We start from the raw sequence: 24,829 nt of genomic DNA, 5'->3' as shown, positions 1-24,829 counted from the left end.
CCATTTATCGATGTCAGTCATGGCTAATGATGACAAGTGCTAATCGGCATCAGGCGTTTCATGGGCTATGGATGAGAGGAGCAGATTGGGCATCAGTGGGTGATGGAGGAAGGCCAGAGGAGGTTGGCATCACTCAGGAACACGGCATGCTGCGCCAACCTGCCACTTGCTGCTATTCATATATCCACTGCAGACTGGGGTTCAAACATAGATGCAGTGTTGGAGGGTGATGCATTCAGATTACTGTTTCGTGGTAGCTTGTGCATTTGTTTCCAAATTCTTGTAATCCGTTGCTTCTTTCTAGGGCTGCTTGATTATTTTCATTATCAATTCATCTTTAATTTTTTTCTCAATTAATCAATTAATCATTTAGTCTGTAAAACATTAGATAATAGTGCTAAATGCCAGTGACAATTTACCAAAGCCCGACGTGACATCTTCAAATGTCTGGTTTTGTCATACCAGCAGTCCAAAACCCAAAGTTATTAAATTTACGATGATATAAAACAGAGAAAAGCAGCAAATCCTCACATTTGAGAAGCTGAAAGCAGTGAATGTTGTGGTATTTTTGCTTGATTAATGACTTAAAGCTAATATTTACAAACTTTAGATATGGTGGCTAATGTTACCTAATGGATTAGCAATGTTTAGATAACATTAGATATTGCTGTGTTACTGACATTACTGAGCCAGTTTACTCTTCTCTAATTGTGCTATTGTTACACAATATTTTAGCATTTATCATTTTTCTGAAATTGTGACTTGTGGCCACAGGGACCGCCAGCCAGCAAAAGTAACATAGACTCACGTAAAACGACTAATCGATTGCCAAAATTGTTGGATTAACTTTCAGTTGACCAATTGACAAATTGTTTCAGCTCTGATTCTTTCATATTAACATTAAAACATTTTTGACTTGTTTTTCTTTTACATTCATTTATTTTTTTTTATTTTTTTAAATTTTTTAAAATTTTTTCGGATTTTCCCCAACTCTGCCAGCATTCGTGCGGAAAAGAAATGGCAACAAGACACATCCATACTAAATACTGCTTGTTTTGTTGAACATGCAAGCAGGGAAAGCACATTTAAATAAAAATGTGACCACAGTGTGGGGACGGAGAGGGCTGAATATGAACACAACGGCATACCACACGGTCTCGCCCACACTGAAGCTTCTCCTTCAGTGCAAGCAAAGCACCGACACAGACATTACCCTGAACCACTCCTGGTCATTGACACGAAAACAAATACAAGCACACACCGACCCTGACACACATACACGCACACATATCCAGATGGAGGCTGACAGCATGCTTTGGGCAAATGGCTTCAAATGAGGAACACATGAGCTTCCCTCTGTGTGACGGCTTTCACATGCTCCCACAACCTCACACACCTCCGGGGCGAGAGGAGAAAAGGCGAAGGGTGTGTGTTGCATGAGTGTGTGTGGGACAGAGTGATAAGCTAGAGAAGAAAAGAGAGGAGAGCAAAGTGGATTGTGGCAGTTTATTTACAACAAATCAATTAAAGAGAGATAGAGGGATCTGCAACTTTTCAGAGCATGTGAGGACAGAATCATGAGCATAATCAATGTTTAAAGTGTCATTAGACTTTTTATCTTTGCCGGTTTGGTCTGTTGAAGCCTGCGAGTCACAATTATCATGACACACACATGACACATCTTCTTACATCTTTAAGTCCTCAGAATCTGATCTGCAGAAAACAAAGAGCACATTTCAAAAGTAAGTGTGAACTAAGTCAGGAGCTTGTGGTAAACATTAAGTGCTTAAATTTTAAATTGGTAGCTCTAATTTGTTTAAAAACTAATTGAGGTAATTGATGGTACTGTAGTGCTCCACCTGGGATTCACACCTGGGTTTAATCAGGTGAAGTCCATATATGGAGCTTCTTGATGAAGACGTAATGTTGAAATGTCGTAGTTGTAGTTGGGAGCATCAATCTCGTGTGTGGGAGCCTTTTTTTTTCTTGATATCATCATTGAAAAAACTACCATTAAGAGATGAAACTGGAGGGAGAGTTTCATCCTAAGTGAGAGGTGGTTATGTGTAACAAAGTCAAGTGGGAGACGGATGCCAATAAGAGCAAGTCTACGCATTAGAGTGTATGTGGGTGTGTGTGAGAGAAAAGCAGCAGAACAATGATAGTTTGTCCCAGCTGGAAATGTCCAAATCAGCTGCTATTACAGTCAGTGATAACATTTAATGGTATGACTTGTTAGCATGGCTAAAAAAAGCCGTGTGTTTTAAAAAGTCACGACAGATCATTTCAGTTCATCATGTGTCATCATCATTTGTACTTGCATGGAGGGAAGAGAGGAAAGTATTTGGATATTGTGCAATTTTGCTGTTAGCAAAGCTACAGTAGATAAATGTGTGTAGGCTAACTGATGAATTTTAACCATTTTCTACCCTTTTTAAAGAGTGTGGAGAAGAAGCTTCTTAGGATTTGTGTGTGTGGCAGCAGTGATTTGCTTTGGCCTGCAAAGTGGATTACAAGGCATAATAACACTGAACACGAGCAACAAGTTCATTCAAAAAAGGAGCAGAAGTCGCCACCAGCCACCTTCTAATATTAACAGGACACATTTACAACAGCAACAATGATCCATAAAGGATTAAAATGTTTTATTTGACATTAAACAAGTTATGCTTGATCTACTGTAAGGTCAAGAGAGCAGGGAAGGGAGCCTGTCCAATATTTACCAGCAACACAAACTAAATGTCAGCACCAGCAGGGAGAACAGTCCAGCTCCTCTCCTGTCACCTGATCATCAAACAGGGGTTGGCCTTTAGATTCAAGACCTCAACCTGGGCTCAGCTGGACTGTGTTGCTGAAGCTTTTTTTTCTCAAATGACTCCTGTCGTGTGGTAAAAAATTGTATCCTCCTGGATTGGGCGATATCAGAAAGCCACCCTGGTTGATTTCCAGCTCTTGTAACATCATTTGGTCAGTTAATTATTATTTTCATTATCAGCAAATTCTTTTGTTGCCCATCACAATTTCCAAGAGCCCAAGGTGACATCACTTTGCTTATTTTGTCTGACAACAGTCCAAAACCCAAAGATATTCAATTTACTATCATAGATAAGTAAGAAAACCAGGATATATTCACATTTGAATTTTTTGGCATTTTTGCTTAAAAAAAAAGATTGGTTATCAAAACAGTTGCCGATAAATTCATTGGTTCCCAATCTTTTGTGGTTTGTGATCGAAACAAATCCATGCCTGCTTGCAACCCCTTGTCACAGCTTATGCCTCAGTGTGGGCATAAGCTGCGAGAGGTTCAAAACTCCAAAGAGCCATTATTCTGTTATAGACTGTTTCATTTGAAGGGTTTTCAGAGGTAAAGATATCCAGAAAGAGCAAAAACTAGTAAAAATGGCAGTAAAATTTGTATAATTTTGTGTGACAGAAATCTGTTTTATTCTATGTCTTATACATTTAATCATCTTTAGACTCCTCAGATTTACAGGTTGGGTACCACTGGACGAATCCATTAATCAACTAATTGTTTCAGCGCTATGTGAGTTATGACAATAAAATCAGTAACTGAAAAACATTTGACCAGGTGAAGATAGAATAATCAAAATACTCTTAGGAGGAATATATAAATGTATATATAAATGAATAAGTTCTGTGAACTGCACAGCACATTGTCAAATGGGAAAACACAAAAGAGAGAAATGACCACACCACAGATTCTTATTTTCTTTTAAGGTGTAAAAAGAAACCACAAGAAAGTGACAAATGGAAACCAGACATCTACTTTTAACCCTCTCAGTCTCGACTAATCACTGCCGAAATGTAAATGTGATATGAAGCAATGAAATCCGATGGGTTTATGTTATTTTAGAGCCATATACTGGTTAAAAATAGGAAATAGTAGGTGATAAGTTTGAGTCACATTCAGTTTGATGGCTTGTAATGCAGTTAAAGGAATAGTTCGACATTTTGGGAAATGTTTGCTTTCCTGCTGAGACTTAGATGAGAAGATTGAGACCACTCTCAAGTCTGTATGTTAAATATGAAGCTACAGCCAGCAGCTGGTTAGCTTAGCTTAGCATAAAGACTGAAAACACTGGAAACAGCTAGCCTGGCCTCTGTCCAAAGGTAAATCCACCTACCAGCACCTCTAAAGCTCACTAATTGACAGTTTATATGTTGTCTGTTTAATTTGTACAAAAGCTGAATTGTAATAACAACAATTCGCTATTTCTTGTCCGTGACCAGTAACTTCCTGAAGTTTCTGCTGGTTGCCTGGCAACTGATCCTGATCTTCTCATCTAATGGCAAGAAAGCAAGTGCATTTCCCAAAACAACATTTAAACATCGATCACCTTTGCTTGATTTCGAGCTCCACCTCCTTTTAAATCTGAAAACATCTTGCATTAACTCTCTAGTGCAGAATCTTAATATCCGACTCTGCTCAGGTCAAGCGTCACAGATTTTACCAGAAACAAAAAAGAACTTGAAAGACAGATCTTTGTGGTTCAGAGGCTGCAGCAAGCTCTGCCCTACCATGCAGAAAATTAAACAAAACCTGCACCCCTCCAGACGATGATGTAATCTCTTACGGTTGTGATCTGAACATCAAAACCAAAGGCGGCAAGCAAATGACGCGTTACGTAAGAGCGGGCACATACATACACACACACACACACACACACACACACACACAGGGAAGGAAGGAAGGTGTGTGTGAATAGGCCAATCATTTACAACAAAGGGGAGGACAGACACAGTGAGAGTGACTTGAAATGCATCCAGGGCCACTTTGAAACCCTCAAAGCTACTTTAGGGAGCCACATTAAAGGTAAAAATAAAAATGTCACATGGGAGGTGCTTGCTCTGTCTAATCAAACTGTCTCATACTAATGGAATCAGATATAATTGTACCTCAGAGAGCGTAGCTGATGTCTCGTTATCCGAGTCCTGACCACAGTGTACCTCTGTAGACATCCAGATTAGAGATTATAGGATGCAATCAAGCAAAAAGATCAATCCATACCCGCAGACACCACCACCGCCCGTTCCTCGGATTATAAACCCTGCCGGTGTTCTGTGTTCAATTTCCAGTCTGTAATGACTCTCAGCTCAATGTCATGCAGAGATGCTGCAAAGAGACACGATAGTGGTGCAATCAAGAACATGGACTGTTTGCCATAATTAATGTAGCTAATGTAGTCACAGCTAATCAACATGCTTTTTACAGCAAAACTGTGAACGTAGTACCTGATGCTAATGCATGATGCAAAGACTAATAATCTATAATAATCCCCCTGTTTCCAGTCAATATGCTAAGCTAAGCTAACTGTCTCTTTGTTCTAGCATCATGCTGAACACACAGGTACGCGAGTGGTATCAATCTTCTTGTCTAACTCTCGGCAAGAAACCAAAAAAGCGTATTTCCAATTACAATATTGCCTAACTGATTCAGGAATTTTGAGGCCAATATAATATAGATATTTTAGAGTCTAAAAAATCTGATATACAGTCAGTTTTTGTTTTTTTACATTAACACACATTAACATACATCTCAAGGATGCCTTGAATTTGGTTAGACGGTGTAGTCCCTCATTCGTCCAGGAGTGTTCCATTGTAGAAAAGGTTTCAGTGTTTCTAACTTCTAACTAACATATTTTATCGATTTTTCTACTGCAATTTCTTGTTTCTTATTAGCCAACACGTATGCTGATGTGGAGATTTATGCGATTTGATAATTATGGCCAATATACGGGAATGGACTATTTATCAGTCGGGCTCTAAAAGACACTCCTAAGCATATAGATTAGCATCTATAGCTTACATAACTGGTTTGAAGTAGCTACAGTAGAAGTGGGGACTCAAGTCACAGTTTTGTTACAAATATAATCAACTGAAATGAACATGATATTATATTTTCAGAATCGGAAATCAGAAATACTTTATTGATCCCAGAGGGAAAACTTTTGTTACAGCTGCTCACTATCACATTTGTTACATATAAACCTAATACATCTGGCTTGACTTGGTTTTCAACCTTTAAATACTCAGGAGTCAAGACAAAAGACTTGTGTCTTTTTAAAACTTACCCTGACTTGTCAGATAAAAGGTTCAGATGTTACAGGAAATACAAGATGATTCTCTATTGGATCATTTTATACAAAGTGTTTGATTGTCACATCACAGAGAGGGAGTAAGGATTTCGTAAATTGTAAGTATTTATTCCAAAACTTCCTACATCTGCTTTCAGAATCAGAAACATGTTGTACCAAAGCAGAAGAGGCAGCGCTGGCACACACCAACACAAGGTCTTACATGACTCGCCTTCTTGCCCCGACTGTAAATCTTCAGCTTCTTAACGGAAGCTATAAGCTGATGGTCACATTCCAGATGTCAAAGGCACAAAGAAATGATTACACCGACAAATAGGCTATCCTCCAACCCAGTCTATTTTGGTACGCTGGAGTGGGTGGATTCGGTTGCGCAACATCACACCTGGAGCACACCAGTCCAGGCTGCAGAGGTGGAACTGGGTTAACGCATATAATAATAATTTCACTGCTTCAAAATAAAATGGTGATTAAGGAATTCAGAGGGTTAATTGGTAACTATAAATATGCTCAACTATCCTCAGGGTCTTCAAACAAACTCGCCTACTTTGTCAGTTGAAGTTTAATAGTAAAGGCTAGCAGCATGCCTCAGGAGAGGATGATGTAATGTCTTTTTAAATATGACTGTTGAGGGACACCCCACTCTTCTGCACCTTACGTCACAGACAGACTGTGACCCAGCAATATTACTGTGCCAGGGTCCAAGAAGTGTATTGCAGGAACTACACATAATGTTGTCATATTAAAGAGAGTGTGTTGGCGCTGAGATTTTGAAGTCACAAAATCAAACAAAAAATAATAATATCCAGAACTTTAAATCAGGAGAGTAAATTTGTAATGCTAAAGCTAAAAATCTGAATATTTGCTCCCAAAATAGTAACATTTTGTAACGGTGAGGCAAATTTTTTAAATATTTGCTCCCAATAGTAACATTTCCTGCCATTTTGTAACGCTGAAGCTAAAAATTTGAATATTTGTTCCAAAATAGTAACATTTACTGCCATTTCATAATGCCGAGGCTAAACTTTTTAATATTTGCTCCCAACATAGTAACATTTCCTGCCATTCTGTAACGTTGAAGCTAAAAATGAAGAAAAATTGCTTAGAAAATAGTGACAAATTATTCTATTTTGTATATGCTGAAGCTGAACAACACTTCAAACACAAGGCCTTAATTTTAACACATCTGCACACATGAAAGTGAAACTGCAGAAGAAGGAATAAAGCAGGGGAAACACTGGATGTTGCTGTGAAGTAAATGTGTGTAAAGCCCCTCCAGGCCCATGCGCTCTGACTTGGTATCAACTATCCTGCTCTCTAACAGCCAACAGGGCAAAAAGGCATCATGCCAGATCAGCTGCAACACTGCTGCTGACCATGCACTGATTTCTAAATAAAAAGCTCATTCATATTTCCATCCTTAATTCTTTGTATCATATTCTACATCATCATTATTTACACATCAGACAAAGCTGTGGGTAATCTGTGCATTCATATTCAAGTGGGTCTATAAACAAGATGGCCACGAGGAACAGCCTGTTGTCGGAGTCCCTTCACTAACAACACTGCTGTCTCCAAACTGAAGGATGTGATTTTACTACCAAGCCACAATGAAAACAAATGATCCCCCAATGCACAAAGACACGCCTACACTATTCCTACACACAGATTCAGCAAAGAAACAGCAACTTTTTTTTGGATAAACAATTTTGGATAAAATTGACTAGTGTAAGGCTGGTCTTTGGTGTGCACCTAAAACACTATTTACTAATATTTACATCTTAATTTCTTTTGCATGCAGTTGCAAAGACACCAGCATTATGGGTTCAAAGAGCATTTTGTGATGCTGTGGGATTTAAAGGATCCTTATTGCAGAGTCACCTTACTATATCACATAGATCATCTTTAATAATGCCAGAACAGAATGTGTGCGCCCTACAGAGGCTCCATTAATTTGTCTGAGCGGCGGGGTTGGAACTGATGGACACACGCATCAATCTGTGCCAAGTGCACCGCTGAACGTTTCTTTTCCAGCCTCCTGCTCGACCAATGGACCGGACTACTGCGGTCATACAAGACACATGCTTCATATATTGCAGCGCCGTCGACTAATCACGCTCCTGACAGATCAGACACCGAGCCTCTGTGTGTGGGAATCGCCGACAATGATCGAAGCGGTTGCGGCGGGAGGATCGTGAATCGGCTGCTCCACACCTGACGGAAAACAATGCAGCCGTGCCCAGCGCGCGGAGCACCGCCTCTTTAAGCAGAATTAAGCTCATGGTGGTGCAACAATGCAAAAACAAATGGGCATTAATGTATGCACCATAAAACCATACCGTGCACCTTCCACAACCCATCAACCCGCCCACCCTCTAATTCTCCTCCATCAGCCTCCAGATCCCTTTGAAGGCGCAAAATAACACACAAAACGTCAAATTGCGCTCGGGATAGTGGGAATATTCTCTCTCAACTGCAGACCGTTAATGCTTTTCGCAAATCGCCCTCAAATAGGTGAGAGGCCAAACAAAAAGGCACCGCTATTGTGTCGCGCACGAGCGAGAAGCCATTGCAAGTAGGTTAAACCGCTCAGGCTGGCGCAGACGCAAATGTCTCCAAAGAAAATACACCAAAACGCGTAAATGTCAGCGGCTGATTGAGCGTACCTTTGCTCTCTTGTCCCTCGTCTTGAGTCTCCTCCGCGTTGGACTCCATGGCCGGCTTTGTCCCATCCATTCTTTTAGCGGAATATAGTCTCCTTGTGGCACTTGTACCTTACAGTGTGTGGATGGTGGAGCCTATCCTGGTGACTTGATGCTCTCTCTCTCTCTCTCTCTCTCTCTCTCTCTCTGTGTCTCGCCTCGTACACACCCTCCCTCCCTGCAGAAGCTTAGCACTGTCTCTCTATGTATATTAACAATCCAGTTCCAAGATGCAAAGGCGCTGTCAGATTGGATGGTAACACTTTATTTGGACAGTCCGCCTACAGAGTATTTGTAACGTTTCAACTGTTTTGCTTTGTCTGTAGATGTTTAACAGATTATCAAAAGAGTATATAAGACAACTCATGAACATACCCTAACCAAGATGTTTTTTAAACCTAAACCTAAACCAAACCTAGAAAACGATTTTAATTGTGAAACAGTTGAATTGTTGAATCTCAACTAATAAGCTGTTGAAATGTTAAAAATACTAAAAAACTATCTGTAGGCGGACTATCCAAATAAAGTGTAACCGATTGGATTTATTTCGCACATGCAGATTAGCGGCCCCCAAATGGTGCCAGATAATGCCTTTTGGCCCCTAAAACCACTCATGACTGTGGAGAAAATGATGCTCATGGTGTAATATAGTTCTTAAATATCTCTTGTGATGACACATGACTGTCGTATAGGATCTATTCTTCCCCCATTCACTTTATTTCTTCACTAAATGTAATTTTGTTGCATCAGTGGTTTCCTCTCTCAGTGAAGCAGAGGATTTAAGGACAAAATGTACAGGGAATGTAAATATGCAAACTCATGGGTAACCATGCATGCACAACTACGTGCACACACACATGCATACAACCACACATTCACCGCCCCCTCTCCATCTGGTGAGTTGAGAGAGAAACAGAGAGTCAGGGAGGGAAGGAACGAGAGAAGAAGAAGATCTAGTTCTATAAGAGAGTGTAAGTGTGTATGATAAAAGTGAGAATCTGGGCGAGAGGCGGGGAGAGGACTGGTTGTGGTTTTTAGTTTTCTCTCTCAAATCAAAATGGCCAAATTAAAATCTGAGAATGAAAAACCCGTCATAGTCAACTTAACACTTTTAGATATTTTTAAGCATTCAATCAGCACTCAAGCGCACAAATGTGGTTGTATATGATGATGTTTAAGTCACAACAAGCCAGTGAGCATGTTGCAGCAAGATCCTTACGAATTCTGTCAAGATATTATTCCCATAGAGCAGGATGCTCAGTTTCCTACTTTAGCATTGTGTGTGTTGCATAGTGTTTCTGTATGTTGTTATTACACTCCTATTGCTACTTGCTTTCCTTGGTTTTGACTATTGTGGAAAAACAGCATCACTTAAAGTGATTTGAGCTTTGATTGGATCACCTTCGACCAATCAGAGCTTCTTAACTGCTAAACAGCTATGTACCTGGCTTTATTTAAGAGGGGACCCTTTGTTTGCCTCCTAGGATGCCGATTGGCTGAGTGCAATATCCCACAAGCCAATGGGAAATCAAGCAAGGTGAGCCCTCAAATCCCTGAGAAATGGTTAAAAGTGGGTGTGGTGTGTTTATTCAGAGAAGGGGGGGTGCTGTTTCCATCATTCACCCCATTTTCTAATAATAAACACGTCCCGAAACAATGGGACGCCATCTGTCCTGAATCCTCTTAAATAAGGTTTTAATTCAGGCCCACGTGGCCCTGTTTCAGACAAAGCTCAGCCCACACAACAGTCCAGGAAATCCCCCTCCACACACACACACTGCAGACAGAGAGTGACCCCACCAGGCCCTGATGTTTTCATCCAAGAAAACGTCAGACAACAGCTAACATGACATACATGACATTTAGTAGCTCCATTTACCCCAAGGGCTGAAATTAACACGTACTCCGCACCATATGCTGGTCACACTGACTTTTTGACATTTAAGTAGCTCTCTGATATTGAGCCATGAGGAGACCATGTTTAAAGTCTCTCTATATGAAACATTTCTGAAAGCATGTTGAACGCAAAGGTTAGCGTTGGCTGCTACCATATAAAACCTGGTGTTTTATCACGTCATCATTAGCGTTAGGACCACAACTAATGATTACTTTAACTGTCGGTTAATCTGCCAAGATCATGGTATCAGTTTGGTTGTTTTGTTTGACACACTTTAAGACTAAGGATAATAAGTTTATTATCACATATGATAAAAAAGAAAAGAAGCAAATCCTCATAATTGAGAAGCTGGAACAAGATAATATTTGGCGTTTTTGCTTAAATAATGGCCTAAAATAATCAATAATTTTTCTGTGGACCGACTAATTGATTAGTGACTATGCGTTTCAGCTCTAATCAGCATTTTTACTCATGAATCCTGTGTGGAAAATGAGCCTACATTAGTGTCCTTTAAACATAAAGAAGTTAGAGCATTAAGATGCTGAGATAGTACAATATTTGCTAGGATGCCGAAAATGTAAAATAGGGACAAATAAACAATTAAGCTCAAGTTTCATGAGTCATTAGTGCTCAGTGTGCTTGTTTAGCTATAGAAGTGATGGACCACCTCATCTTTTACCTATTTAGCCATACAGATTATATTAATTTATAAATGTCAATGTGTATTTACAACTTCTATTGCAGGACTGGTGATGTTATCTGGTTGCATAATTCACCTGTCAAGCAAACAATTTCCTATTTCATATCAAGTTTAAGACAATAGATAGATATAGAACCAGGAACAAAAACAGATTCAGGAATTGTATTCACAAACAACTACATGTGGAAAAAGATTTTACCATTTTAATCTAAATATATAGTTTGTTTTGAGACTGTGAGCTTAAATTGGCAGTTTTTTCTATTATGATTTCTTAAATACAGTTTGATACAGAGGATGGCCTTCTTTTCTATTCCCTTTTCATGTGAAATATAAATTAACTACTGATCCAATAGTCCTAACTAAATTTCCACTATAGTATATATATATAGTATGTGGTGCTGCTACTAAAACAGAAGACCATACAATGAGATTATTTTCTAGTGGATGAAGAAAAGGCAGGTGTAAATGACATAAATCCTTCTTACAGTTAATATGATCTGCGGGAAGAAAAAGCCTTCCTTTGTAGTTAGAATGAATCACACACGCACACATACTAAACACACACAAAAACTCTAAACTGTCAGTTATTAGGCTTGAAGGGTGAGTTTCAAGTCCCATTTTTACCCCAGAACCCCCATAATCCCTTGATGGGTCACGCAGATTAAGGACTTGTCCAGAAGATGAGATACAGTGCTCCCTGGCACTCTTCTCCATCACCCTGTCACACACACACATCCACACACTCGCAACACACACATAATGTTCAGTGCTTGGACTCGGCCCCAAACCTCTAACTAATGTTGCGTTCCAGAAACGTCAGAGAGTCGGAAATCTCATGCTTCCTACTAGGAAAAATGCAACAAAACGTCTCTTCATGTTGGAATTCCAAGTAGGATTTCTCAACCCAGTTTTCCCAAGATTCCCTTACCTCACATCACAGCCAAACGGACATTATATGTGCGTGGAAAGATATCACAGGTCACATAGACTCTTTGACTAACAAATTATCTGTGCAGCATTACCACAGCACAAAGCACCAAAGGGTTTTGGATGGAGTTCAGAAGAAAAGACACACCTGCACTATACCAACATTCTGCACTTTTATATATACATGAAAAATATACCTGTCTGCCTCATTTACTTGCACCCCATCTCCTCTTTGACTTGACTATGTGTCACTTTTCTCCTTTAAGACAGAAGTCCAAATAGACCAGACGTTGAACTGTCACCCAACAAGGCTAAGAGTCTACAACCACGCTCACAACGACAATGCTAACATACTGATGCTTAGCAGGTAGAATGTTTACCATGTTTATCATCTTAGTTTAATGCGTTAGCATACTACATTTGCTAAATAGTACTAAACACAAAATACAGCTGAAGCTGATGTGTATATAGTTGTATATACAGATGTATATTAGTTTTGCTGGTATTTGGTCATAAATGACTGAAAAATGTTAATCCATCCAATAGTCATTGAGACATTTCACTCAAAACCACGAATTTCAACCTCATGGTGGCACTAAAGGAAAAATCAGTGAGTACCGAAGTTATAGGGAAACATCATCTGGGAACCATGAATGTCCGTACAAAATTTGGTGGTAATCCATCCAGTAGTTGTTGAGATAGTCTGGGCTAAAGCATGGGACTGACCGACAGAGCCACATTGCAATCCCTAGACCCACACCGCTAGCCAAAAACTCTGCATTGTTTGATATTTAATGTATGGATAGAGAGATTTGTAAGAGAGAAAATGATTTGTGCAGCTCCTCATATCAAAGGCATGTACACTGTGTGTGTTTGTGTGAGTGTGTTTGGGGATGGGAGTCAGGATTCACATTTAATCCCCCTTCAGCTATATGACTATATGAGAAATAATAAAGCGAGGTTTAGAGTAGACAAAGGACAGAGACAGTTCACCAGAGATACATCCATGTACACAGCCTGTAGTTTGAACCTTAAACCGTGTGTTTGTTTTGTGTGTGTATGTGTGTAGATGTCAGTTAAATGCTGTCACATTCAGCCTTATGTTCAAAGTTGATCCACACACCCTCTGACTGAATCATGTATCATCTTGAGCAATTTTGACCAATTGCTGGGCTTCAGAAAGAGCTCGGTGAGCAACTTTCTTATCTGCCTCCACAGCTCTTGGCGTCCATTAAAGGGAAAGCCATGAGTGCCTATCGAGTGCCTGTCTTCCCTCATTACAGTGAGACAGAGAAGAGAAAGTGGAGCCCAAATGGGGTCATCTCGAAGTAATGAGGACATCGCAGCTCCTTCATGTCATCTGATGTGGATTTAATGGGAGAGAAGAAGAAGAAGAAGAAGAAGAAGAAGAAGAAGAAGAAGAAGAAGAAGAAAATGAGGACACAGCAGTCTCTGGACACCCCTGTAAAGATAGTTATAACTGGCTTCAAATTGATTTCAAACTTCAGTTTAAAAGATTCCTACAACAAGCAGAGACTCTCGTGATGGTTACATCCTCAACATCAGAGCAATCTGATCTCAGAGTGATACTGGCTCTGCTGTTGCCATAGAGATGCTCACACCGCCGGGTAGGCTGCACTGATTTAGATCTTTTAGCGATGCTATCATTTCCTAGAAAACTTCTCATGTGGTCTCCTAACAGCTTGAATGCGCAAAGAGCCAGAAACCAAAACCAAATTTATAAGATAGCCATGAAGAGGGGCTGACTGAAAGAAATCGTATCAGTGTAGCATCAGTAAAATGATTTCTACTCCTACGACCAGCTCAGCTGAAGGCTATAGTTGTTGACATGCTGCCAATGTGTTTAAAGCTTTCTGTGTGCTGCCTGAAAGATCAGAGGGAGAATCATCTTGTGGGCAGTTAAAGGAGGGTGTAAATAAGTAAGTAAGTTGCCCCCTGTGAATAGCAGCAATCAGCAACAAGATGCATCATGTCTTGTGAGTTTTATTAAAAATCATCCTGGTGGTGCAGCTTTGAGTCCTCATTTAGCCCCATTCAGGCTAAGCAGCATTATTTTTAACCATTTTTTCAGTCGGTCAGTCTACCACTTTAGTCCAGATTGAAATATCTCAATAACTATTGGATGGATTGCCATGCAATTTTCTATAGATGTTCATGGTGCCCAGATGATGAATTCTACTGACTTTGATGATCCTCAGACTTTTCCTCTAGCGCCACCATGAGGTTAACATTTGTGGTTTGGAGTGAAATTTCTCAGTAACTACTGGATGGATTGCCATTCAATTTGGTACAGACATTCATGTCCCTCACAGAATGAATTGTAATAACTGCAGGGGTTCTCTGACTTCTCATCTCGTGCCATTGTCAGGTCAAATTTTTAATTTGTCGAATACAAAACTAATGACATTCACATCAGCCTCAGCAGTACTTTCTGTTTAGTGCTACTTAGCAAATGTTAACATACTAATAAGCTAAACTAACATGGGGAACACGATGAACATACCTTCTTAACATCTGCATGTCAATGTACAGTAAGCTTGTTAGCATTCAACGTTAGCATTTAGCTCAAAGCACTGTCCCTCACAGAGCTGCTAACATGGCTGTAGACTCTTAGTCCTGTTAAATGGAAGAACCCACCAACATGCATCAATGCATGTCTCTAAGTTGGTCCAACAATTCTCTTTTTTCAGTGAAGTACAGGAGGGACATAAAGCATCAAAGGGCACTAATGTTGTTTAGATACTGGTTATTGTCTCCTTAGTCTTCTCCTTTCATCATCAGTGTGATGCTCAGCCTCACTACAGGCCTTGCATTGACTTTTTAACTGTCTTCCTGACACGCTGCTCAAGACCATTGTGCATCTCTCTTGTCGAACACTGACACAGACTATCAGGCTTTGAGCTCTGATCCCAGAGGTTGACCTCACCATGACCTACGGTATTTGTTGCCCCAAGCCTTAGGAAATCACTGCTGTCCGCTGAGAGCTATTTGTGTCTGTCTCAGTCTAATGCAGGCTTCTAGGTCGTGGAGAATGAGATGACACTGCTTCAGAGTCGTGGGACTTAAAGTTGCAATCAGGCATTTTTCAGTTATTTGCAATTGAAATTCACCAAGCTCCATCACTTAGTTACTGTTGCTAGGCCTGTCAAGCTTTCCATTTGAGCGAGGCACATATGCATTTTACAATAACAGTGGCAACAACTCGAAATTTTTTAAACAGATTTCAGACAGAGGTTGCCAAAAGCAGGCTCCTTATTTCTAGCCAAATACCGAGGCTTTTGTCAGCTGAAATGAGGACTGTCACTAGCAGATTTTGTCAGCTGTAGCTAGCTACCGTAAGCTGATGCCAATGCTAAAACTGTGTGAGTTTGTTGAAAATGCCAGCTGACTTTTTATTTGTATGTGTGTGCTTCACTTTTATGACATTTGGCAAATGTAACGTTATCTAATGCAAATTTGGCTGGAGAAAACTTCCAAGTAAAGAGCAGGACAGAGCTGCTGTTTCTCTAAACTCTGACATGCTAGCATTTTGGCTTCCACACAGTCCTCAAAGGGTATTTTTCTGACATATCCTGTAACCCCACAAAATAATCCAGTTAGGTAATGACTTCTCCCTGGCCTTTGAAAATGATGCTGTGTTGCTACCATAGATTGTATATAAAGATTGACGACATGACAGCTCCCCAAAAGTGAAGCCAAAACATCTTAATCGCCCCCTGGTGGCTGGCCGCAGTATAGATCATAAAGCCCGCCCCCTCCATGTTAGCGAATGGGACATGGGCCAACAAAAAAAATCAAAGTACACTTCAAAATTTTCCCAAAGATGGTTTCTGTCATTTTAGGTAGTTCTTATCACGCTGATGTGTGTTCAAGTGTTCGTTTTTCTGATAAGTTTGGTTTAAATAAATTATTTGATGCTATAAAAAGGGGGTTTCACATCATGATTGACAGCTGAGTTCTGCTCGCGATTGAGTCGGCTGGGTGTATGGGCGGGACCTCGATACCATGGCTCCAACCTCGATCACTACTGCTCAGACTCTGGCTCCAAATGACGTCACCAGCTCAAGATGGTAGCTTCCGTATCCGAGATATTTTGGCTTCATTTTTGTACAGTGGGAGGAAGTGGAGTAGCGTCGTCCATCTTTATATACAGTCTATGGTTGCTACTGTAGGTAGTAAGCTAGTTAGCTGGGCATTCTGACATTTGCTGCTCATGTTAGAGCAGATAAACACACTGTTAAAAAATACTTTTTCTTAATGGAGTCATGAAACGAGTCAAACTTTCTCCTGCATGCAACAGTTTAGGCGTCTGTCTTATCACAGCTTCCCCCAACTTGCTTGTCTCACTCTGTATGTCTTTATCTGTTTGGCTATTGATTTATCTGCCTCCGTTCGTCAAATAGAAGTGTTTTATCAGTAATGCTGGAAACAAGTCATCAACTTGAGCAAACATAAACAAACAAAGACCACAGTACACTCACACACACAGAAACAAGCAGAGTGTCTCAGCGACGGCTTTACGAGCCTCCCGCTGTCGCTTTAGTCTAATCCTTGCCATTTTAATGGGCTTCTGGCTTCCTCTAAAAGGGAAAGCTTTGGCAGAGAGTGACAATGAAACTCTGCACCCTGCATTGTCTTGTCTCTCACCTGGGAAGTTTCTCTAATTTCTCTGCAGAGATAGATGTTTGTGCATCTATGTGTGTGTGTGTGTGTGTGTGTTCTTTGGTGTATACGTGTGTGTCGCGATCCGGGCCCTTAATCCGTGGTGGTGATGATGACCCAGTTCCCCCAACCACCCCCACCCCCACGCCGCCCTCAGCCGTCGGTCGCCAAGGAGACGCTTCCCTATCATCCCTGAACGTAACCGCAGGATGCTGACAAAGGTTAGTCCATCTCGAACACACACATACACACACTCAATCTAAAGATGCCACCATGAACACTTTTGTTCATTAAGTTTATTAATTCAGGTCCGTGGTTTGTCTATTTGCAGAGCGGTTTTCTCTTTCTATCTCTCCCTATGTCTTTCTCCATCCAACAGTTGAAACAGAAACGGGCAACTTTAATACAAATTCATGCAAACTAATCCCAGATGCTTCGTCATCATCAGTACTGCCTGAAACACCTGTGGCTCTGTGCACTGAATTTGCATGCGCTTTAACTAGTTTCGCTTTAATGTTTAATGATCTCGGTAAACATTCAGCACAACAAGGCAAGTTTCTGTTTTGGCCTCTATTCTCTCTCTCTCTCTCTCTCTCTCTCTCTCTCTCTCTCACTCACAGACGAACACATACACTAACACACACAAAATCCCAACACCTGACTGAATGGCCACCCTCTACCATGTATAGAAATAAAACCAAAGGGAGAGAGCATCTCTGATACAATATTTCTCGCCTTATTTACAAGATCTGACTCCTGTCAGTACGGATGGCTTAACCTACACACACCTCCACACACACACACACACACGCCAACACACCCATCCCCCCACCACCCCCTCTGTCCAGCAATTTATCCGACGAGCCGCTAATCCTGCTGGCCCAGATTTGGTCCACAGTCTGCTCCACATGATGTTATGTTGTCATCGTCATCCCAACAACTGCAGACACACCCCACCCCAATCACACACAGATACACCCCCACCCCACCCCCCGCGGAGGCTGCCTGCCTGCCTGCCTGCATCATGTGACCTCTTCACGAGTCATGTGACTGAAGAGCTTGTTGCACCTGTGACCTACTGTACTGTACTGCGGCACACGCTGGCAGCAATGTGGGATAAGAGCTGCTTCCATCTACAGTATTCAAGCTCACCATGAGTCACTGTGAGGAGGAAACGCAAAGCAGGGTGGGCTCATCATCTTCATCATCATCATCATCTTCATCATCATCATCATCATCATCACTCCAGGGGTGGCTGAGTGGCAGGGGGAGGTGATGGAGAATGGCAATCTCCTGCTGTCTGTGGGTCATGTGTGTGTATATTTATATTCTGCCTATTTTTTGCCTGTGTGGGCTTGTTGTGATCAGAAGTATGACTGTTCGCATGTGCCGAGGATTTGAGATGATGCCCACCTTGAAGCTTTGTGCATCGCTGCCATGGCAACAGGTCCTCTCGACGACGACTGATTCTGACACATCAGAGTAGCCGTTGGGCTGAGCTTAAAATGATAACATGCAAAAGACAAGCAGACTGTAGCCAAAATATGAAAGCAAATATGAGGGTTGGGAGGTGGGCATACTGAAGACATGGATGCATGTTGGAAATATTGAAAAATAAGTATGTTTTGTCTCTACTGCAGCCTCTAGCCAGGGTCAAACAATACCACAATACAAATATGTGGTACTAAAACTAAAGAACACCTTTCAAAACATTAAAAACCCACCATACAAGGAGTAAGAAACATAAAATCACTAGCGAAATCAATAAGGCATAGGCGGGAAAAAAGGCAGCATAGTGAAACAAAGACAAAAACAAATGATAAAAGCTTATTTATTATAGTGTTGAAGGCAAAATATTGATTTTGCTGAGAGGAAACTGCCTGGGGGTCAGGTTGTAGGTTTCTGTGATATAGGCTAGTTTGGTACTGCATCCACTGCACCCTATAAGTGATCAATAAAACCAAAAAATCAATTCTGAGACTAACAGGAACATGAAGATGCCGGAGAAGTTGGAGATGAGAGAAAACATTTTGACTCAGGCAGGAGAACAAATAATGATGCATTCTGCAGTGAAACTACATAAAAGCGAGGATGACATTCTCTAAATTGCTAAAAGGGGTGATTAATGTAGGAAATATTCTCTGACTGTGAAAGCCAAGGCTGAACACTGGCAACCTAGCCAGCAGGAACAGACTGATGAATTAGTCAACTGCTTTTATCCAGCTTGGGAACACTTCATAATTCTCTGCACCTTTAACTTTTGTTTGTCTGCCAGCCACTAACTTTCATGTCTTTCCAGAGCCTGATATTCCCTCCCAGTCCTCAACGCTCATCCTCTTGTGGATCTCAGCTTAAAGGCCAGGTCATACCAGAATTTAAAATAGCAAAATCCATTCATTTGAATGGAAGTTCAACTTTAGTAAACTTCTGAATTTGCACCATTGACCAATAGCAAGTCGTCTTGACATTACTGACTGTTGGGGGAACGGAGAGCCAGAGAGTCCAAAATGGAGGAAGCTATTGTAGCTTATTAGCTGTGTTGCAGCATCCAGGTACAAAAATATGTCTTTTAAAAGTATTGTTTGAACTTATTGTCCCGTTAGCAATCTAGCTAATGAGCTGGCTAACTAACAGAAGGCTCGCTAGCTCTGTGAGCTTTTTTCCTCTTCAGTAACTTTTTATTGAATGAAATGAGTCCTGAGAACAACATGCAAGTACGGCATAAACTGCACAATAGATAGAAAATAGGACGCTAAATGTGACTTATCGCAATAGCATGTTCACTCAAGGCAGCCAATTCCAAGTTCGCCAAATGTCAGTCTAAATTTGACTCTTAGGGTGTAAAGATCAAAAGTGATATAAGCCCACGACTATCAGCTAAGTTAACACTTTTAGATAGTTTTGAACAGCTGCCCCAGAGTCATATCAGCTGTGTGAGTGAGCAAACAACTCTCACATCAACACTTGTCAACTCCTAATAATTAACACTGAAAAATCAACACTTGTTAATGCAGGAAAATGTGCTGTGCAGTTCTGAGCTTGAACGTTTTCTGAGGCTTTTGGCGATTGACTTTGACACATAATTTGCCTGCGTGCTTTCATGTGTTTTATTATAGATATGCAGCATTAAATAACAATGCACACCCTGAATATGTTTAAGTGTTCATTCATACAGTTTTCTAACTATTGGAAGTCAAATATAAGATTTAACAAGTACAAGTACTACTTGTTTAAAATTTGGGTATCAGCAGCTCCAGTCTAAAAATATCAGCTTTCAGCAACTTGCAAACTCAATATATATATATATACAGATAAAACCCAGTAATTATGGTTTGTATTCGGCTATCCCCAGACTATTATTGTGACACTATTGCTGCAGTTTAAGTGCTGGTATGCTGTTATTCTAATCAGGTCAGTGGATTGTTCCACTTTCTCCATTTTTTCCAGCCAAGTGATCATTTATTCCTTCAGAATAAAACAATCCTTTAAAATCTGCAGCCTTTGAAGTCTGTCTGCTCGATGGCTGTTGCATTCAGTATCCTTTCTGCAGATCAGCGCATAGCAAATCCACAGGAGAGGATGCAAGAGTATACGAGTTTCCACATACAGCCGAGCAGAGACGAACTGCAGCAAAAAGAGAGCACAAAGAGCGAATTCATGAAGGAGGATGGGAGGGGGGGTGGAAAGAATAATGATGAAAACAATGAGCGGGGAGATGATGAGACAAGCAGATAAAAGATGGGATGATGATGCTGACGATGATGAGACTAAAGCAGCAGTTTGGGGGAACAACAGGCAAAATGGGGGAGCTGAAAGAAGAGGAAGTTTACAATGGCTTCCTGCAGAAAAACTGCTCTGGTTCCCCATTTCAGTAAATCATGTCACTTGGCTACATCCTGTCTGTTCTCAACTTCTCACCGGCCTGAAGGCGATAAACAGCCCCGCTCTGCCTTATTGGAAACAGATGTTCTGAATGGGAGAAAGAGAGACAGAGACAAAGAAAGAGAGAGAGAGATGTGGAGGGGGAGGGTAGGGAAGAAAAGTAATGGATGGAGGTAGAAATGCTTGAAAAAGTTGGTAGTTTTGGATCAGTGGCCTAATGAGATCAATCTGAATGCTACTGGTTTCAGGTCAGCCTCCGGTAAAACAGCCAGAGACGAAGCTGAATTTCTGCCAATACATTCTGGTCTTCAAAACCAAATTTTTTATTTGAGTTGTAATTGTATTGAGGGTAAGCCCTCAGCATCATATTCTTGAAAGTACGATTTCCCCTGCAGCCTTGTTTAGAGTACTTTGCTTCTAAAATAGGATTTGAGTGCAGAAGGTTTATTCATCTGTGTCTTTAAACACATATTATTTCAGCTACAAAACCTTTTTGCTGCTTTTTTGCTGCTCATTCCACCTTAAAACAACTTGATGTAGTTTACTATTGTGCCCTGCGTTTCATTGCAGGAGATAAATATCAAACTCGTCACTGTGAGCAGGCTGGTCCTCACTGGCAACAAAAAGAGAACCTCACACTATCATTTTTGTTCAGAAATGTACTGTTTTGGGCCTTTTTAGAGATGTCTATGATGTGTTTTTATGTGCTATTCCTCCCGCTGTACTCTCGTGTCTCTCTTGCAAAAGAAATCTTGATCTCAATGAGATCACTTGACTGAATAAAGCTTTTAAAACATAAGAAATGTGCAAAACCCTGCACTTCCTGCGACATGCATCCACATCTACACAACAGCAATTGTCTTTCGTTTTCAACCTTGGCCAGCCTGTTTAATAATCCACAGTGAGGGAGCGGATCACTCCCTCTTAATCCAATCAACATCAACTCTCACATGAGGAGCTGACATGGGGAGGATGAGGTGAGTGCTTACGCCAAACTACAGTCAGGAAAGCTCACATTTTACCTTGCAAGAGGAGATGTTTGCCTGAAAATATCCCAGATGATTGACCATGAGTCTGCACTGTAGGCCTGAACTTTTGTGCATAATCAGGTAAAACTCACATTAAAACAGGCATAACACTTTAGGAAAGGTCTGGAAAATACATGCAGTAATCTGCATAGTTTGTCAAGAGCTTGCTCCTGTCTTAATCTTTAAAAGCTGTTAACCCTGGCCTGACCAGTGCAACACACCCACACAAAGAAATCAAACACACGCACTATGGCGATGTAATTTATATGCACTCTTCTGCCTCGACTCTTAAATCTCTCAGTGCAGTCTATCATTCCGCCCTGAAGTTCATAACTGGGGATGACTTTGGAACGCATCGTTATATACTATTTGAGAAAGTTGGGTGGCAGTCGTTGGCAGTGAGAAGAGCACTGCACTACTCTTCCTGTCTCAGGAACCAATAGGGCTCAAAATCATCATGTTAGTGCTGAGATTGGGAAACTGGCTCTTAAACACTATGCTCCAAACAAGTGGAAAAATCTGCAGAAGCTTGTAAAATTAGACAAGCTAATCCCCTTTAATCAATTTAAATATCTTTTGACTGACTTAGAGCAGTGTGAATGCATGTGTTTTCTTTGAATTGATGTTGTTTCTTATGTTGATGTCCTTGGCCTGTTTGTTGTATAATTTGTTGATGTATACTGTAACTTTGTGTGCTTTTATTGTTTCATATGTGCTGTAATAAGGGCGTCCTTGTCAAAGAGAGCTTGCTCTCAATGACCCTCTCTGTTTAAATAAAGGTTATACAATAAAATCAAATCAGACACACACTGCACAGGGCTACATGCGTTTTTGGTTAGTTTTCTGCTGCTGTCACAGTTTGACATTATCAGTATAAAATAAGCCAACAACACTAGGTACTCACACATAGTGTTACAGCTACAGATAATCGTGCACCAGCGCGCTGGCACGCTCAATTTGAATGGCGCACATCCAAAGGTGACCCATGATGTCCTCAAGCAAAGGATAATGTTGCTATTAACTGACAAAAAGGGTGCAAGGAATTCAGAGTGAAACGGAGAAAGTGAACAGACTGAGGAGGTCACACTTCTCGTTTGAGCCTTTAAAGTGATTAGCGGACATGCACGACACTGCATCACACGCAGCGCACGCAACCACAGACAGCCTCTGCAGCTGCTGGAGGACAGCATCCAGTTATCAAGAAACCAAGAAAAAGAATCGAATCTAAAAGGGACCCGAATTGTTGTGCTAGTGTTGAAACGAAAGTAAGCAGAACAGGAACAATGTAGAAAATGGTTCACATACCCATTTTATCAGTTCCCGTGGAAACTGGCCCTGAGACAAAAGTGAGAGAACTCCCAGATGATGTCCACAGGTTGTTTGAAGGGGGGCTGCATGCAAACAACTGGACGTCCCGTTTTAGAATCAGGAGGGCGGGTGGAGGGTGAGGGGTGACGTCATGGCTGGGGCTAGAAATGGATCAGACTTCATTAATCCAAAACACACTGCAAGTGTCCTTATTGCTTCTACAAGTGTTATTAAATATAAAGGAAAGTATTAAAATGCAAGAACACTTACTGTTTTTATTTAGAGGACATTGATAACCAAAATGTAGTAAGGAGGAGTGTTATTATTTATTTATTTATTGAGTTTTCTCTCATTTTCACGTGATATTCTTAATTAATTAGTGACTTTACCGGTAATAAATGTAATTAATCATACACAGCATGCAATCTCATACAGTGAGTTTTAACTATTGTTTTCATACAATAAACTTTAGAATACTACTATAAAAATACCACAACAGAACAAGTACATAATACTCAAGTACCATACAATACTTGAGTACAATTTTGAGGTGCATGTACTTTACTTGAGTGTTTTTTTTTTTAGCTACTTCATACTTTTACTTCACTACATTTCAGAGGGAAATATTGTACTTTTTACTCCACTACATTTATTGGCAGCCATAGTTACTGGTTACTTTTCAGATTAAGATTTCATATCAGAAAATGTATGATGAACTCATAAAATACAGTGCATTGTTAAAGATTAAACCAGAGGTTTCCAACTTTTTTGGTTTGTGACCTCTTACAAAAAAACGTCTGGTTGGGGCCCCTCATCTCGTTAAAGATGTCGATGAGGTTTTAGCCAAAGAGACATTTTCACTCTAAACTTCTCAAATAATTTCCTTTACTGTAGGACTGATTGAGGCACAAAGAGGTAAAATTATCCAATATTTCAGAAAAGATTAGATAAAAGTCTCAAAAATGAACACAACTTTGTGTGTGTTTGTTTTTTCTTCTTTCCTAATATACATCATTAACCATCTCACGACCCCTCAGATTTATCTTCTGACCCTTTGGAGGGGCCCAGTGCCTAGTTTGGGAACCACAGGACTAAACTAGCTAACTGTATATAAAGCAGTTAAAACTAGCTCCACCTCGAGCAGCTACAACAGTAAAATGCTACTTACACACTGATGCATCAGTAACAATCTAATGTCATATATAATCAGTCAGTTCTGTGGAATGACTACTTTTAATTTTAATACGTTAAGTATGTTGTGCTGATATTACTTCTGTACTTAGTAAAGGATCCGAGTACTTCTTCCACCACTGTTTACACGAATGTTATACTGAGACCAGAAAACATACAATATAGTACAAAATACCATGAACTAATACTGAATACAGTTCATGTAGTGAGTAAACACACAGGTCCCTGCAGGAAAACTTTTTTGTGGCTTACTTTGCCAAAGGCATCTGTCAAACTGAAAATTTCAAATCTAGTGTAAAAATGTTAAATTAAACTACAATATTTTGGAAGTAGAAATGTACTGCCCCAAAGCTTAATAGCAGTTATGTAATCAAGAGCCAGGTTCCCATCATACAGGG

The 24,829-nt window shown here is 40.5% G+C and overlaps 1 protein-coding gene across 2 annotated transcripts in view; it reads right to left on the bottom strand.

Annotated features, from left to right (window-relative positions):
• The window catches only part of LOC122872072 (neuronal membrane glycoprotein M6-b-like), a 42,148-nt gene extending 18,797 nt beyond the window's left edge, over window positions 1-23,351 (bottom strand). Inside the window, exon 1 of one of the 2 annotated variants that reach the window (XM_044187768.1) lies at window positions 23,238-23,351. In XM_044187768.1, the coding sequence (XP_044043703.1) occupies window positions 23,238-23,241 (4 nt within the window). In that variant the 5' untranslated portion in view covers window positions 23,242-23,351. Of the gene's footprint in view, window positions 1-8,779; window positions 8,962-23,237 lie in introns of those variants that run through there. The other variant, XM_044187767.1, reaches the window with a different exon arrangement.
• Between the last annotated feature and the right edge of the window lie 1,478 nt (window positions 23,352-24,829).

The sequence above is a fragment of the Siniperca chuatsi genome, linkage group LG24, assembly GCF_020085105.1.
Source record: "Siniperca chuatsi isolate FFG_IHB_CAS linkage group LG24, ASM2008510v1, whole genome shotgun sequence".
NCBI classification, from domain to species: Eukaryota; Metazoa; Chordata; class Actinopteri; order Centrarchiformes; family Sinipercidae; genus Siniperca; species Siniperca chuatsi.
This window is presented reverse-complemented; position numbering and strand designations above follow the sequence as displayed.